The following is a 17,957-nucleotide window of genomic DNA, read 5'->3' as shown; positions in this document are numbered from 1 at the left end:
GGAGGAAGGAGGCGGCGACAGCGGTGGTGGGCGGGCCCCAATAGCAGAGCAGGGCAGCTTCACAGGGGAAGTTCCTTCGGCCAGGGCTCCATTTTCAGTTGCCGTTTACGCCTGTACATCCTGTATTTGTTGGAGGACATTTATTATTAACGTGGCCTAATGCAAGCGAATGGCTGTGGCGCAACGCTAACGTTGGATTGCTTCCGGTAGGTGCAAGAGCAGGAAGAACCTTCTCCTCTCCTCTGATCTGAAAACAAAAACAAACAAAAAAAAAAAAGCTACTGAAGAAGCAGGAGCAGGAAGCCAATGCAAACTGACCCTCTGTTTAGCTTGGATGTTCCAGGAGGGGCCAGTTATGATCAGGACTGGACAGCAACAAAAAAACAGTAAATCATCAGTGAACCGTAACTCAGCCCCAAATCTGTAAAATCACCTTCACAGTTTTGTTTGCGTTTGGATGGAGAAACCCTCATTAAGTGGCCAGCGCCACATGCGCTGACACGACTTCATGTTTCTGTGTGAAGTTTGCATGTTTTCTCTCTTTTCGTGGTTTCCTCCCACAGTCCAGCTGGGCAGACAGCAAACTCTGAACTGTCTGTAAGTGTGAGTGTGAGTGAGATTGGTGTGCTTGGATGGATGGATGGATGGATAGATGGGTGGATGGAAGGATGGATGAATGGACAGCATTGCCAATTTAAGGCAGTAAACTATCTAGATGATCAGCAGATTTCACTCGAGAAGGGATTCAGTTGCCAATCTGTAACAGAAGTGTTGCGTTTTATCAATTGCCTTCTTCTATTTGCCTTTGCCCGGTGAGTCCAGCGCACAACTAAAGGTGCGTCTGACTCAGAGGAGCTGCACGCGATCAACAGCCATCGTCTCCTCACCTCTCGACTTCCTGGCGGAAGGTGAAGAAAAAAAGAAAGAAGCTCAAGAGACCCCGCGGCTTTGGGAGAAGTTCATTTATTTCCTGATATAACAAAGTGAGACGCGGGCAGCTGTGGCCGGCTGCCTTTCATGTGGCCGGGGAATCAAAGCGGAGGCTCCCGTCCTGCGAACAAACTCTCAGTGGTGTGTTGAAAGGCTGAAACAGCCTGAGCACGCAGAGAGGAAGAGGTGAGGCGTCGCCCTCTGACCCTGGCCGAGGCTCCCTGGGGACGTCGCCAAAGCATCCCGGTATTGTCCTGTAGGCGCTGCTCCCTCATGACGGAGGGCAGAAAAATGCAATTATTTATAATTTTCCTTCTGCCACTTTGATGGGGGGGCGCCTGACTTGAGACGGAATTGTGTGACTGCCAACAGTGAATCTTTTGTTTGTTCACGCTGCAGAGCGTCATCACACCCTCGCCACGCACTGCAGTTTACATAATTGCACTTGGATGTATATATGTATAATTAATGTGTTGGAAAAATCATAATCGGTATTGAAAGTTTGCCATGCAGTCGACGGGCTTAATACACAACTTTTTCTTCTTTTTACACGAGTTAAAAAATGGCAGAGTAAACTGTGCTTGAATAAGGCAGGAACACCAACTGAGGAAGGTCTGACTTGTGTGTGAGCGCTCGCGTGTGTGTGTTTTCATTCATACCCCAGTCAGTAAATACAGATAAAAGACTCTCGCACGGTGTGCTGTGACGTACCCACGGCTTCCCCCTGCGGTTGTAACTCGGTCTAAACACGGCAGTCGGTGGCGCTTCCAAGACACACAGCCACGTGACCGCACACGTTACAGGCACTTGGTTTGACTCGCAGTATTCGCCAAAAGCGCTAGCAGTTCACCTCCACATTGGACCTGAATTGAAAGTTTTTGGTTTGACCGCTCGCTTTGTTTTTTTTGTTCGTAATATTTACACCCTTAAAAAAAACCCGACACGACTTACACAACAACTAACCCCGCCTCCCCTTCCCCAGGCGGAACATGATAATAAAGAGATCATGTGCCTTAAGAGTCCCAATAATAAATACACTTTACACTGTTAAGCACTGTACACGGAATGGTAGCGCCCCTCCCTTCCCGTGTCTCTCTCGCCACTGAGGGTCCTCCTTGCTTCGGCCGAGTGCAGCAGGAAGGTTGTCCGCTGCTCCTCGTTTGTTGTGTTTGCACAAAGCCTCATCGCATCATTGTGTCCCGGCGCGGACGAGGAAACCTGGATAGTTCATTTGTATTACCCCCGACCCCTCCTCCTGATGTCTGCGCTGTCTGGACAGCGGGCTCGCGCGACGGGACCTCCTTCGTCCATCCTGCCGACGCGCCACCATTGTCTCTTTCGCACGAGCGGTTTCCTCCCTGAGCCAAATCGGAGAGTTTCGCGCCCCCGGGGCCGTCCTTACGTAACTCACTTTCCCACTGGTGTGGACGATCGGAGTGACCATGACGGCGTCCCCGACGGCGTCCTCGTCATCCTTACGTCTCAGAGGAGGTTCCCCTCCGCTCTGGCTGTCTGTGCGCCTGTGTTGTTCCTTGTCTGTCTGCCGCGTCCGACATGCGTCCAAGTGCGGACGCAAACACACTAATGCGTCCGCCGATCCTCCCCCTGCATTCCTGCGGCTTTGCCCCCAGTCATATTATTATTTTCCTTCTCTAACGTGCACTGGGAGGGAGGTGAAGAGGGAAACGACTCGCCCTGCAGCGGGTCGGCGAGCACATCTTTCATTTCGAGGCCGTCTTTCACTGTGGATGCCGCCCGTGACTGCCGCCCCTTTGTAAACGGTCGTTGACATCCTCAATGACACCCTTCCTCAGCAGAGAGGACGCGTCATGAAAGGCCGAGTCCTGTTTGACGAGCGCGGCCGTCCTTTGTAGCTGGAAACATCTGGCGGAGGCAGGGTGGGGGGCTGCGTGGGGGGTGGGGGTGGTGGGGGGGGTGTGAACAACGTCCAGGCGTCCCAGCTGCGGCGGGCGGTCAGTACAGGCTGTCCTTGGTGGTGGAGTTGTGAGTGGTGGTGGAGTCGTCCGGTAGCGAGCCCCGGCGGCCCGGCCGCGAGCCGCACTGCAGCAGGTTCTGCAGCTCCCTGGACACGCTGCTGGAGAACGCCGTGTAGATCCACGGGTTGGTGCACGAGTTGAGGCTGGCGAGCAGCATCAGGATGGTGAAGGCCACTCCTGCACACACAGAGACACACAAGCACCAGTGTCAAGAATGTTGATTTTCCCATGTACAGTAGATGGCTGTTTGCCTTCTCCGCTCTCATGAAACAAACATGTCCAACAGCTGGAAAATAAACCAACATCATGCACATTGTTTTTCCATTCCGTTTCCTTCGGGAATAATAACAGAGACTGAAAATATCCCACGATGACAAAGTCGATTGAAGAGGTTTTCTCTCAAGGTTTTGGTCCTCTTCTGGAATACTAAGCTGAGCCGCTTGTTGTGTGTTCTGGCCGCCGAACACTCACAGTATAACTTGGTATGACCTTGCAAAAGATCAAGTGCAATACCAGGTTTGTGCAGTAGAATGTTGCGTTTAACCTTTTCAGCAGGAGTCCTTTAGACGTCCTTTTTTTGTTTGTTTGTTTGTTTTTTGCTCTGATAAAGCCGCACGCACCTTGACAACATGGATATTCTAATCTATTCTATTCTATTCTACTGTTGGCCAGTTGGACCATTTTTAAATCTTGTCTTAAAACCCACCTTTTTAAACAGGCCTATTTGCTTTAATTGTATGTGTTTTGCGGCAGGATTCTTGTTTTTTACATTGTCTCATGGAATTTGTGTGTTAAATTTTACTAACCTTGAGTGTCCTGAGAGGCGCTTTTAAATAAAATGTATTAATGTTATTATTATTATTCTACTGCTAATTTAGGACGTTGTCAAGGACACATTGTTATCTAATAAGACAATGCTGATTGCGATCAGCTTTGTGTGTTTGTGCATGGTGGTGGGTGTACGGGGGGTTGGGGGGGTGGTGGGGGGTAGTAACTCTCTGCAAATCTGGCAGCTCTTTTCAGTGCTCGCTCATCTTGGAAGTTGGGAAGTGCGTGTGGGTCGGGGTGTGCGCAAGTGTGCGTAGAAGTTGGCACATCAACGTCGCAGATGAAACATCAACATCTGGCCGCGTTACAAAATCCGCAGGGAGCTTATACCAGCGAGCCCTGGGGGGTCCGTCGTTTTTTATTTCTCAGTGTGTATCGATCAGAGCGCCGCAACTCAGCGAGCCCTCGGAACCAGGCGCCCCAGCTCCGTCTGCCCCATCTGCGAGTCATCGAAGAGGATGCAGCGGTGCCAAAAAGCACAGAGAGATGGGAGCCGACGGGAGTTTCTGCTTGTGGGTTAAAACAAACATTTTTTTTTTTTTTTTTGGATCAGCCTCGTGTTGTGTTTGCTCAGCGTTACCACATCTCGAGAGCGGGATGTGCTCCGACTAACAAGGATGAAGAACAGGATTCATTCGGCTTTGCTCGAGGCTGCAGTCTAGACCTGGCTTTGTATTCCAGGCGATTAAATGGATAAACTGGAATTGGGAGGATCAGCCCATTTCTGGAGCAACAATTTAAGTCAATTACCCACAAAGCGGACGTCTCCCTTGAAGGTTTTGAGAGATCTTGGGAGTTCCAAAGAAAAATGCGGCGATCAGCCAATACAGTATAGGTGTGTTTTTAATTCAGACGACTGACCTTGTTTGGGAGAGTTGAGGTCCCAGGCCGCCCACAACTGCACGATGAAGTAGGGCGACCAGCAGACGGTGTAGACCAGCACAATGACCAGCGTCATCCTCACCGTCTTGGTCATGGCCTTGGTGATGCTCGGAGGCGGAGTGTGCGAGTTGTGCGGCGGCACGTAGTCGATGGAGCAGCGCGGTGACCCCGAGGCGGCCAGCTCGAAGGACGCGTACGGCTCCTGCGCCCGCTGCTGGCCGGGCGCCACCGCCACCGCCACCACCGTGGCGCCGCGCTCGCCGCAGCAGCTGTTGCTGTACTGGCCGGTGTCGGCGGCGGGCGCCTCAGCGTGATGGCTGCAGGCATGAGGGTTGTTGTTCATGCTCTTCAAGATGTGTCCTCCTCTGCCGTCCCTCGCCGCCACGCCGCACGTCCACCTCGCACGCTCCCTGGCCCGGTCCTCGTCCTTCTTCACGCCGTGGAAGAGGAATTTGCTCTTCTTTAGCTCGGCCGCCACCATCCTCTCCGACTTCAGGTAGATGTTGTTGTGGATTTCCCTGAAGATTCTTATCTGGGTTAAAAACCAAACAACATAGAGGGCCTGAGGCTGGTTGCGCTGGCAGGTGATAGAATTTCTTTACGTCAGTCAATGTCAGCCCTGAGGAAATTCCAATGAGAGAAAGTTAGAGTTGGCTCTTAGCGGCGGTTATAAAATATATATATATATTTTTTCTTTTGTGCAACGCTGCTTGCTCCTCCAAAGTGTTACGATTTGTACGGCCGCCACGAATAACTGAGACTCTCCAGTGAAGAAGAAAAGAACATTGAAAACATCTCACTGAGTGATTCACGGCACGTCATGGCGATATTCGTATCATTTTTTAAGGATTTTGTCATTGCTCTCACAAAACCCTCAGCTAGCGGGTCAGGGAGGACAACAGGCGCAGACAAACGCCCCGCCCTCGGCGCGCTGTATCGCCCCGGCCAGTTCAAACCTTTGGAATTACAAGTGAAAAGGAGCCTTTTTTTTTTTTTCGTGAAATGCGATAATGAGAAAAAAGAAGCCGAAGAAGCCGGCGACTCTATGTTTGGCCGAGGTCTTGTACATTCCTGGCAGGGCTTCCTCGGAGCGGGCAGGTTTGCTGAGCAGCAGCCGTCTCAGCAGTGGTCCTCCAAGCGCTCGTGTTAATTAGGGGGAAATAGCTGCAGCCTGAAAATATCTTTGCCCCAAAATAGATCAGCGGGGCTCATGAGCGGCAGCCCCCGGAATGCCTGCCTGCCTGCCTGCCATGGGATGCTGCATACCGTCATGCGCGAGCCCCCAGACAGCGTCTGCCAGTGTCTGCGTTCTCCTGCCCCGGCGGGGGAGCGCAGCAGAATTTCATTGACGCGCCGTGGGCGTCGCGGCTGCTGCGCGTTGCTATGCGACCAAAAGCCCCGCCCACTGCCACCAGACAGCCAGCCCGGCAGCCAGCCTGGACCTACCTGACAGACGGTGATGATGAGAGCCGGCAGGAGGAAGACGGCCACTGTCATCCAGGTGACGTAGGCCTTCAGCCCCCACGGTTCAGCAAAGTGACCCCAGCACTCGTATACCCCGGGACTCATCTCCGAGCGGGAGAAGATGAACACCTGGCGGAGCGGAGGAGAAAAAAGAGGGGGGGGCTGTCAGTCAAACTGCACTGACCTCGCAGAGGGAAGAAGAAGAAATAGGGCTACATCTTGTCTCCTGCTGTGGAGGCCAGGTGGAGGGTGTTCATGTGTGTGTGTGTGTGTGTGTACCTGCGGTATGCTGAGGACCAGCGCCAAGCCCCAGGCCACCATGACGGGGGTGTTCCAGCGGGACATGGCCCCACCTCGGTAGGCCTGCAATGGGCAGCAGATGGCGTGGTGCCGGTCCACCGTCATGGCGACGATCATGTAGGAGGACGCAAACATGCCCACGATCTGCAAGTACTTGACGGAGCGGCACAGGAAGTCGGGCCCCTGGAACCTCTCGGTGATGTCCCATATCAGCTGGGGGAGAACCTGGTGACACGGAGTAAAGATGAATCGGAATGAGAGAAAAAAACAACAATCCTTCTCTTGTTTTTTATATATTATATTACTGTTACCGACAGCCCATGATGCATCTCTTGACGCATCTCTTGCACAAAGGGCTAGTAACTGTCAGATATTGTAAACAGACCCGCGACTGTTGTCCAGGCTCGTAATGTTACCCCGCTGGCATTTCATCTGCCACATAAAATTTCATTTTAACTTTTAATAACCATTCCGGTCATTTTATGACATGTCCAGGACACTCTCAGAGTTCTTCCCTTGCTATTCGTGCTCCATTTAAAAAATAATGAATCATGCAGCATCCAAATTCCAGACTTCCAGTCAGCCGTGCTGTGGCAGGAAATGCCTTTTCTAATGAGGTTTACTGGTTTGTTAGATTGTAAATGGGCGTGACAGTTTGGTGTAAAATGGGACTTTTCCGGATACTCTCATCAGATGTTAACCTTAAAAAGATCTCCGGGCAGGAGGTGCACAGCCTCACACGGGGGAACCAGGAATGTGTGTGCAGCTGCGCTGTGACTGGACGTGGCAGCACTTAACACCTGCTCCTGCTGCTGTAAACACCTCGAAAAGCAACAAACGTCATCGTTCAATGCTGATGGAGGCGCTGCATAAGCCTGAGGGGCTTTGCAGAAACAGTATATATTAAAAAAAAAAAAAAAAAATTAAAAAGGCTTGAAGCATAAAATATATCTTTGGACCTTTTTGGTGGAATTTTCTATACAGCTACACATCATGGTAGAAAAGAGGGAGTGTGAGGCTGTTACCATGGACAGCTCCTGCCATAAACAGGTGAGAGCAACTGCGTTGCCAAACAGTTTCTAGTGTCGTGGCAACAGCCGGGCTAATTCTTGTACTCGGCTGTTAATTTTTTCCAATGCAAACCATTTCATGATGTCATGTTTAGCCCACCCTGAATACGGGGTGTATTAACACGCCATATGACCCACAGTATGACACTACGGCTTGAGAATCCATAGAGAATCACACTTACACATCACCTTTATATGAGTGACCTCATTTAGATCATAATTACGACTAAGTAACTATTAAGGTCACTGATACTATCAAAACATACAAAACAGGCAATTTTAAGATATTCCGCAACAAAGTTTTAATAAGTCCACCAAAAGTACTGTGAGAAATTTAACTCTTGTCCAAAGTGGTCCAATAAACTGCATTGTTGCTGATTTGTACACAAGACCAACGAGACGATAACAAAACACACTATTGAAATATTAAATAATTAAACAATTGAACATGTTGGCGCAGCTGCTGCACCAATGCACCATGGTATTAACATTTTATCTTGCAGATGATTCGGCAACTAAATCATCGAGATCTGATTGGCTGGCGTAACTAACTGTGTTCCATTCAATCACAGCGGACAGGAGCCTGCTATGTCGGCTTAAGGCAGGTTTCATTGAACCTGGCAACACAAGCTAGCTGAATAACGATTGGATAAAAACTCTACCGTAATATTTGACAATGGAATCAGTGCAACCAAGTGGATATCATTTGATGTGAAAAGAACAGACTATGGAGAGTCTTTATTATTATATTTACGGTAAAATGTACTTTTCTAAGTAAGGTTAGGCCAGCAGAGAGCTACTGCCATTACGTCACTTTGCTTGATACCCGCCGAGTCAGCTGACCTGGAACAGGGCCACCACCAGGTCGGCCACGCACAGGTTGACCATGAAGACGTGCATGGGCGCGTTGTGCTTCCTCCTCCTCAGCAGCACCCACAGCACAAAACCGTTCCCCAGCGTAGTGAGGGCCAGCACCAGGCCCAGCACGGCGATCTCGGCCCGGGCCAGGCCCAGGTCCCGCACCCTGGACTGCACGTGCGGAGGTGTGGTGGCCGAGCTGTTGTCGGGGAGGAGGAGCCCGAAGAGGGAGCCGCCGCCGTGGGAGCCGTTGAGGGCGTGCAGCTCGGAGACGAACAGCGGCGATGCTGCCGCCGCGGAGAAGTTGCTCCTTCCGCCGCCGGCCGTCACAGAGGAGAGACCCAAGGCTTCCCAGTCCGTCTCAGCGCTGATGCTTTCCATTCCTGAAAGAGAAGCATCGGCGGTCACACCCAGCAGCTCCGTCGGTGGGTAGAAAAAATAGGGCGAATGAATAAAAAAACCAAAAAAAAAACAACCCAAAGCCCTGTGCAAAAACAAGCAGCGGGTCACAAGACCTGCTGCCATTTCAAACAGTTCAATCTATTCTTTTTCCTCTCTCGTCTGATCCAAAGATATCGGTGTCATGCCCGTTCCATTTATTGAATTTCCAAGAGCCCCCACCTCAAAAAACGGTCAGCTGAGCGTCGCTCCTCGTTTATCTGATGGCAGAGAGCCACTCTGTCTCTTTTGGAGCGCATGCTGCCGCGGAGGGGCCGCTCATCAAAGGATCTGCTGTATTTTCATGGCCTTCCTTCACGAGGAAGAGGCACACTTCTTTTTGTTTGTCCAATTTTGAAACAGCTGAAAATGTAACAGGAACTGAAACTGTTTTACGATACGTCTAATGCGTTTGTAAGACGCAGGAAGAATCTGCCGCTCCGTTTTTCCAGAGCTCCAAGTCCCGTTTAATGCGAATTCCATGCATGTCACTTGCCTTCTCAAGTTTGATACCACGTTATTATTTTTTTTCTGCTTGTGCCGCCACTCGCTCCTCTCATTTCATGCTTTAACTCATTCCTGCTTCCCACCTCCCTGACTTGATGCTGCTAGACCCGGCCCGGCCCGGCCCGCTCCTCTTCTCCTCTCACACTTGTGAAACGACTCAGTCCCGCTGAGTTTTATGCTTATTTCCCCTTTTGCGTGTGAATAAACGGATTCGAGGTGGCAGGAATGAGAAGGCAGTTTGTACAAATAGCAGCATGACGGTGAACTGGGGATTCCACGAAAGGAAAGCGAGGAGAGAAGAAAGAGAAGAAGGTTTTGGGAGGGGAAAAATGCCGTGAGCAGGTAGAGCGTCGAGGACGATACAAGCACCGTATTGATTCTGCTCTTCGTGCAGCGGGTTCGGTGTGAAGTGTTACAAATTTCTACTTGTTAAAAATGGAAAAGGCACCGCAGGCATGTCAGTGTGGTGGACAACAGGCGCAGTTAAATTGCAAAATAAGCCGTTCTCTGTGTTCCAGTGTGCCTGCGCTTATCAAAATGCCTCATAAATACCGGTTAAAAAAACATTTAACTGGAGAAGACAAAAAGGCAAAACCAAAAACAAACACCAAGGGGGTAAAAAAAAAACAAAAAAAAAAAACAAGCTGCTGAAAGATTGCCTTGTTTGTGTGCTTTTATAATCTCTGGTTTCACACCTTGGGACCATAAAAAAAACAACATCCATCCAGAAGAGATAAGCTGTAACTCCCCGTGCAAAGTGTGCTGGCTGTCTCAGAGAGTCGTCGTATTATGCAAGAATAATTGTAGCAAGATTTATTTTAAAATCTTTGTCTGGCCTGTCAGTGAACTGCCCCAGAAATGAGAAAAATCCGTCCTGGGCTTTTATTTCTCGCTCCACTTCTCAGGAGGAAGTTCCAGAAAGGCGCCCTCTGTGACATCACAAGGGGAGCCTCAAGGTCGCATTTGTCTTCACCCCTTTGAAGCCTGGCGTAAAACACAGGGCTAAGCTGTGTGCCGATTTCTGTTCATCTGGTGAGTCTGACGAATCCCAAAAGTATGCGGCGTGTCGCCACACAGTGTGCCCGCTGGCCCATCGATTTGGGCGTCATCAGTCATCTGACGTACACGTTGTTCAGATGTGTAATCAGTCCATCCATGACTGCTTTTATTAACAAGGAACAGCGAGTTGTCAGTGTGCTTTCCAGTGATTTATCCGAATCAGAATCAGATTTAGTTGCCAGGTATGTGCAAACATACCAGGAATTGGACTCGATTGCTTCTGTCTCAGACACGTGAGGGAACGACAAGCAGACATCAGGCATCATGGCTGCCGTTCATACTGGAAAGATCTTTGATTTTAAACAGCAGCAGGAACAGGAAGTAAAACAGCTCAGCTCACGGTCATGTGAAACCGTCACGACGGACGCTTTTGCGTAGACTCTGCCGCCGAGACGCGACGCGGCCGCCCTTCGCCGAGCGCTCTCCGCCGCTGAGGTGCGATTCACATCATGAATGAAGCTTCCTTTCGTACGCTGTCTTTGCTGAAAAGGAATGCTGTTCATTTTTAGTGCATGACCAGCTGGGGCTCTCCGCCCGGCGCTCGCGGTACCGAGCCGAGCTTCTGCTTCTCCTCAGTGGGTCCGAGGTGCAGAGCGAGCGAGTTGCCATAAACGGTTAAAACAGCAGCAGGCGCTGCGTGCCTGCGAGGAGGCCTACACGCATGCATGTGTCGAACGCAGCTCAAACCCTGTTTGTGCACTTTAGGCCGGAGTAATATTCCCTCTCATTATCTGTTGTCTGACTTTCCATTTTTTTCCCCCTTTAAATTCTCTTTCAAGTCGGCTTCTTAATTAGACGCTATAAGACAACGAGGCCTTTTCTCCTCCAGGAATCTCGCAGCCCCTCTTTGTCGGCACCGGAGGAACCTTGTGTCCTGATCTATAATTACGCCACGTTTCATCAGAGGATTCTTTGTTCCGCTAAGTACCTATATGACCAGGGCAGCACGAGGAAGAGAGTCCACAGGACCGAGCGTCGCTCGGGTCGAAACGAGACTCGCGGTCCGTCTGACAGGCGAGCAGCAACGCCTCGAAGGAACAAATCCAAGACGTGCTGAGTCATCTCCAGGATTCATGCAGGAGGACACATTTGTAATAACTGTATTCTGCGGCCGTTCGTAAATCGAAAAGCATGTTTTGAGGCCCTTTCCCCCCTCCCTGGGATCACGAGACAGGAGATTGCTCCATCCCGCAAGCAACGGCTATTTTTCTCCCTTCTTTAGAAATTCCAATATAGCTCCGTATTTTTCCAAAAGTCCTAAAGGACAAATTTATTTTTTTACCCCCCCCCCCACTCCCGGTAATATATGCTCGCGTCCGTATTCGCACGACTCCCGCGTCCAAGAAACCAAGACGGATGGGCTCCGAGTTGCTCAACTGCTCCGTTACGGGAGACCTGCACATGGCTCAAAACTCCTGGCAGCTTCCTTCCTTCCTTCCTTCCTTCCTTTCAACCTTCCATCCTTCCTTCCTTTATCCTCAGAGGAAATTTCCTTCAGCTGACTTCACGCCGAGAATGTAAATATTTCGTGCAGAGCTGTGCTGGATGCACTTTAATGTATTCCTTTCTGTAGTCCGTCTCTCTCTCTCTCTTCCTCCCTCTCTCTCTCTCCCCCTCTCTCTCCCTCTCTCGCTATATTTAAGAAATGTATTCTGATCTGCGTTGGCTCACTAATGGCACGAGAGCAGCGCGCCGCTCTCCATCTGTCTTAAGCGACTCGCTGAGCACAAATTATTCAGCCGCTCCTGCCCTCTGGACGGACTGACAGAGGAACTAGGTCCTCTAAGTAGCTGCTGCATTTACTGCCACCTCGTTCTCTTTACTTTGGAGCTTTCACTGTGATTAACGCCGGAGTCAATTTTGTTCCCTTTTTTTTCCTCCTTTTCCTTTTAGTGCAAAACTGTGTGTGCAAATCATCCATTTTCATGTCCAATTCATCCCCTGGCCCGAGGGGACAGGAGCAGCTTGTTAAAGTGAGCGAAGCAGAGCGCGATGGCCACAGGCCACGTCTATCATTTCAACATCTCCCAGGTCACCTTTCAGCAAAGTTGTTTCCCTCAAAGTGTCCCAAAGTATTTTACGCACTAGTGATCGCGGGTTGAATCTTTTAAAATAGTCAAACGCCGGGTTGTATTTAAATCACAATTTGTTCTAATAAAGATAGCGAGGAGATTCGGAGGAGCTTCGACTGACTGTTTTTTCAGTAGGTTCCTGTGTAAAAGATCTCGGCGTCCTTTTTATTATTCAGCGTTGCCACCCGCACACGTCATGCGCATCGTAATGCCTGGTTTGTTAAGTTGCCTCTCTCGTCCTTGGGATCTCGCTTGTACAATTTTTTTTTTTTTTTTTTTTTGAGCCCACACAGCCAAACTAGGTGTCAGCGGGGGAATCGTCTGTCAGCCGAACTGAAATATAAAGATCAACACCTTTTCTGTCCTGCCACAGTAAAAAAACACAGCTATGTTAGGTTTTTTTTTCTTTCTTTTTTCCAAGCGGAGCGGCGAAGCAGAGCAGCTGGCGAAACGACAGGCTGCAAATCATAGTAATGAAAATGAATGGTGACTTTTAAAGAGTTCGAGAGAAACTCTCATCAGCCACTTTATTAGGTACACCTTGGTACGTACCGAATGAAGTGGCCTGTGAGTGCAAACACGTACCCACTGCTTCAAGGTTAGCTCAGAGATGCTACTCTTCACATCTTAGAGGTCATCTCACTTCCTGTTGCCTGACCATTGGTCTCAAACCAGTCTGGCCATTCTGACCTCTGACCCCTGAGCTCAACAAGGCGGTTTCTTCCCTCTGCACAACTGTTAACCCTACTGGCGGTAACACTCCAGTACAGCCGCCCGCCTGGCACCAACCACCATGTTCACCACGTTCACGGTCATTTAAATCTCCTGTGCTGGAATCCAATCCAGTAAACCGGGCCCACTTCTACTGACGTGGCCTCAAAGGTTAAGCTGTAACTGCTGGCCAACGAGAGAAACCATAAAGGACTGCTGGCTTCCTGCCTTTTTCCCCCCCACTGTGCTGATTTGCTGTCTTCTGCACGGCAAGGAAAACACATTTCTCAGTTTTCACGTTTCTTTTCTTGTTCTCTTGCATTCAAAGACGCAGTCGACACGAGTGCGCGGGGTGGACGGCGCTCGAGCTAATCAGAGCGCAGTTGTGAGTTGATGTTGGCAGCGGCGGCAGCAGCAGCAGCAGCAGCAGCAGCTGCAGTAGCAGCAGCAGCAGCACGCTGAGTGTTTGTAGATTGGTCCAATAATCCCGGCTTAATGAGGAATCTCCCGCTTCCTCTTGTCTTGTATTTGCACGTCAGTCCCCTCATTAGTCCCTCTGTATCTGATTGGGCTTCCTCCTATCACTGTTAAACTTTGTGCCCTCATTAGTCAGACCTGTTGATTAGTTTACCTCGCTAGTTCCCGTCTTGTTTTTTTCTTTTTCGATGTTCCATTTAAATTTTTAAATGTCTCGTCAGCGTTCCAACCTCCCCGCCGCCCCTCGCCCGCCCGCTTCCGTCTTATCCAATCATCTCATGTCATGTCAGGTTTAGGACAGGAACTGGCAAGAATCCAGCTCCAGATTCGGCTGTCATGCTCCTTTGAATTTGAATCAACGGGCTCGTTAATAGACTTTGGTAGCAGGCAGTGAAATCTAAAAGGTTGTCCGACTCGATCCGCAGCTAAGGTGACCGAAAAATAAAAACACAGATTCAAATATTAGATCTCGCCAGGCAACCGACAGCTCCGGCTGCTTATTGTTGTCGACTCATTTTTCTTTATCACCAGCGCAAAGGATTTTTATTAGCATGTAAATCAATAGGTTCTTACACAATAACGCCACAAGATGAGTCATGTGGGCCGCACTGTATTTCATCTGCATGATAAAGCAGATACGAGCGCTTGTTGTGCTCTGCCGGACTCCACATGCAGCTTTAATAGGCCCCCCCCCCACCCACCCAAATGCTGCGGCTTGAATCTGAGTGAGGTCTTTCAATAACACGCCGACGGACACAGTGAATTCTATATTTTCGCAGGGAGCTCCGACTGAATCTAATAAAAAAAAAGACATTTTGACAGCTGTGGACCCTCGACGTCTCTCTCTCTCTCCCTCTCTCCCTCTCTCCCTCTGTCTGTGTGCCACAAGCCGCCCACGACGGAGGTGAAAGTAAACAAATTCTTTTTTGCCCTCTTGCCTAAATATCCCATTAAACGTGTATCATGTGGGCCCACACCTCATTGAGCACGCTGATACAGTCATTACTGTCTGTCTGTGTGTGTGTGTGTGTCTGTTTTGCACGTTGATGCGGTCATTACTGTGTGTCTATGTGTGTGTGTGTCTGTTTTGCGTGTGACAGAGACAGCTCAGTTTTTTTTTTGTGCTCACAAACACACACCACAGTTTATTTTCACAATACGGCAACAGGAAGAGGGCAGAAGAACTCAAGAAGGTTCAAGTCTTATCAGCGCTGATAAAAAAAAGCCGGTTCATAAGAACGCCGACTGTTTTGCCCTTTATGTATCATTAACCAGCGCGCTGCCAGCGAGCCTGCTCCCCTCCAACCCCCCCCGACCCCCCACCCCCCACCCCCCCCACCTCCACCACTCCCACCCCCCATCCCCTCCCAAGACCAGGGCCGGCGTTTCAATTCAAAAAAAATCCTCCCGTGGTAAATGGAAACTGGGCCGCGGCGTCATTAATTATAGCACGGCAGAGCCGTTTGTAAGTGGCCGCGTCGCAACTGTGTTGAATAATGAAATGGTGAAAAGAACAAGAAAGCATAAAAAAAGGGAGATCCCACTTAATTGACCGTATATGAAAAACGGAACAGAACAGCATGAGGCATTTTTTGTTTTTGTTTTTTTTTTTGCATTATTTGCATTGCACTCGCATACGCACAACGGCCACAGAGCTGACGAAAAAATCCTGTTGAAGCTCTGGTCAGTCATAAAACATCATTCCATCGAATCCTGATGGGAGTTTTCGTGGCCGCTGCATCGGTGAGAATTAAGGCTTCACTCTGTTTCTTTCCAAGCTTTTATCTCCCTTCACACTCCCATGCGTACTGCGTGCTACTCTACCCTAGTTAATCACTTTTGTCCAACAAATCTTCAGGAGTCTGCCTCATAAATCAGAGAAGTTTGAAGAAATAAAGCCACAAAAACACGACGGCGAGGTTTCCTGATACGTCACTTTAAAGGGTTTGACTTGTAAAAAAACCAAACAAGCAGAGGTCGCAAACGCCCTGCACGCACACTCGTAAAAGAGAGGCACCCCAAGGTGAAAACACACTGTGCACCTTTTATGGCTTCTCACCTTGTTGTCAGTGCATGGTAAGCTTTCTCACGCGTGTCCTTTTCTCTCGGCGCTCCGCTCCCGTCACAGTGGCTAAGGGACAAAAGCATGAGGAGCTGTAACCATTACACTCCATTAACATTGCATGCAGGCTCACATTAACAACCAGCTGCCTGGAGGTCTTTTTTTTTATTCAGAAAGAAACACAGCAACATTTAGTTTCATGTCAGAATGTATTTTTTGTGTGGTACTCTGATATCAAACCCAAATGTGGCGCTTTGCACTCAACGCTGTCAGCGTTTGAGGCGACAGCATCAGGACTGAGTGGCAACGCACGCAACAATAACTCAGGCGACCGAGTGCCATCAATACGACACATAGTGTTGTCTTAATAGATGTTAATAGATGTGACATTACCTTTTAGAAGGTTGCTGTGAAGATGGGTGTGTGTGTGTGTGTGTGTGTGTGTGTGTGTGTGTGTGTTAGGCATTTTACCTCTCTGTTTACATTATATAAGCTTGTATCCATTCCAGAGGCTCATTAATTTAATATGAGGGATTACTCTCAAGTGTACCATATATGTTTAATTTGCTTGCACACTTGTGGCGCTCCCTTTTGGGGCCTTTCCTTAAAGAAAATCCACACATTTTCTTTTATTTTTTTTGTTTTAGCTTTATTTTTCTGCAGAATACAGTAATAGCTGTCTGTGGATTAAAGCAGAAAAATCGGGATTATTCTAAAATTGACCGTGACGGAATCAAAAATATGACTGGTGCTCTTGGCGTTACGGGATACCTGAGGGGGGAACAGAGTGATGACCTAGATTGCTGCATAAACAAATAGACCCACAGAAAATACGGCCAAGTTTGAGCTCCCACAGACAAGTGAAAAGTTCCACGGGAGAAAGTCTCGCGTGTGGACCAATATCAGAGCATGCACGAGCGTATGTGTCAACAAAAACGCTTTCAAAATAATCATACAAATATCAATCCAGCGTTGCAGATCTGCAGAGTAGGATAAAAGCACTCACTCGTAATCTGCTGACCAGAAGCTTTTCAGGGCACCAGCCGCCGCTAGCACATCTCCAGCGCTGTCACTCCCGCTCCATCAGAAACCTGAGTGATCCGGGAGGTAAATGTCACTGAGTCCCCCCCACACCCACCCCCACCCCCTCTTTTGATTCTGTCAGGGTGACCCCCCCCCTCCCCCTTCCTTTCTCTCTCTCTCTCTCTCTCTCTCTCTCTCTCTCTCTCTCTCTCTCTCTCTCTCTCTCCCCTCGGAGCGCGCGTCCCCCCCCCCGCCGCGTGCCTGTTGACAGTGGCGTCCTTGCCGCCTCGGCGCTCACCGGTTTGAATCACAGTAATCCGTTTGATGGCCGCGCGCGCCCCGGCGCCGTGTGCGTCACGCTGCCCTCCCTTGCAAAATGTGGCTTGCGCCTCCAGCACCACCAGCAGAAATGAATCTCCGCTGCGGCTCCTCTTACTCCCCCCCGCCACCCACTATCCCCTCCCACTGGGTCAGGCAGCCGGTCCCTCTATAGGGCCGAGGGTGGAGCGAGGAGCCGGTTATGCATACCTATGAAATGCATGCGTGCAACTCATGTTTTGAGGTTAATGTTTGAGCGCGCGGCGCGGGAGGAGTGCAAGAGAGAGAGAGAGAGAGAGAGAGAGAGAGACGGCGGCTACTGCCCAGCCAGACCCCCCCCCCCCACACACACACACACACACACCCTCCACCACCTAGTTGTCGTGTGCAGCGTGTGCATCTCTCTCTTTTATGAGCTCTTTGAGTTTTCACTCGAAGACACCCAATCCCCCGCACCACCACCTTTCCCCTTTGTTTTGCACTCTCTGCCTTTCCATCTCCTCTGTTATTGGCAGACAAGGGCTGGTGCACTTCAACCCATCCAGGAACGCCAAACTGGCTGAGTCAGCTGGGCCATAGGCGGGTCACACCCTTTTCTACTTGGTGTACACACACACAAGCACGGAGTTGTTGGGGCCGCTGCAAGTGAGGCTGTTACGTTCCCGAGTTAGTCCAGGGGAGGTGGGAAGTAACAATGGAATGAAAACATCGGGAATGAAGCAGCGAAAGTTCTACGTAAAAGACAAAAGGAAAATTTATTCAACAAGCATAAAAAGAGGCTACAAAACCAAGGATTACTCTTAGGTAATCGAAGAGCTGGTCAGCTAAACGTAAATAGGTGACGCTGAATGAAAAACAACCTCCCCTCCTGAAGAGCATGAAACACCAGCACACCAGCACGCCGACTGCGAGCCGGCGGGGAGCGAGCGAGGGCAAGACGGAGAGAGCGAGAGAGCGAGAG

General features: G+C 49.8%; 1 protein-coding gene across 2 annotated transcripts; it reads right to left on the bottom strand.

The window, feature by feature from the left end:
• Window positions 1–944: 944 nt before the first annotated feature.
• On the bottom strand, window positions 945–16,815 carry LOC142888218 (vasopressin V2 receptor-like). 2 transcript variants are annotated; one of them, XM_076026344.1, is made up of 7 exons: window positions 16,662–16,815; window positions 15,653–15,724; window positions 8,315–8,712; window positions 6,381–6,626; window positions 6,084–6,230; window positions 4,617–5,169; window positions 945–3,104 (listed from the first exon to the last, which is right to left on the bottom strand). In XM_076026344.1, exons 3-7 carry the CDS (start codon window positions 8,708–8,710, stop codon window positions 2,905–2,907), a joined length of 1,542 nt encoding a protein of 513 aa, XP_075882459.1. In that variant the 5' UTR covers window positions 8,711–8,712; window positions 15,653–15,724; window positions 16,662–16,815; the 3' UTR covers window positions 945–2,904. The 2 variants fall into 2 exon arrangements, with proteins under 2 accessions (XP_075882459.1, XP_075882460.1); XM_076026345.1 differs by lacking the exon at window positions 15,653–15,724 and having other exon boundaries at window positions 16,662–16,805.
• Window positions 16,816–17,957: the final 1,142 nt, after the last annotated feature.

Source organism: Nelusetta ayraudi, unplaced genomic scaffold, assembly GCF_046127955.1.
Source record: "Nelusetta ayraudi isolate G7.1 ecotype Tasmania unplaced genomic scaffold, CSIRO-AGI_Nayr_v1 ptg000019l, whole genome shotgun sequence".
In the NCBI taxonomy this organism is placed as follows: Eukaryota; Metazoa; Chordata; class Actinopteri; order Tetraodontiformes; family Monacanthidae; genus Nelusetta; species Nelusetta ayraudi.
The sequence above is the reverse complement of the archived record's forward strand: the minus strand, read 5'-3'. Positions and strand labels throughout refer to the sequence as shown.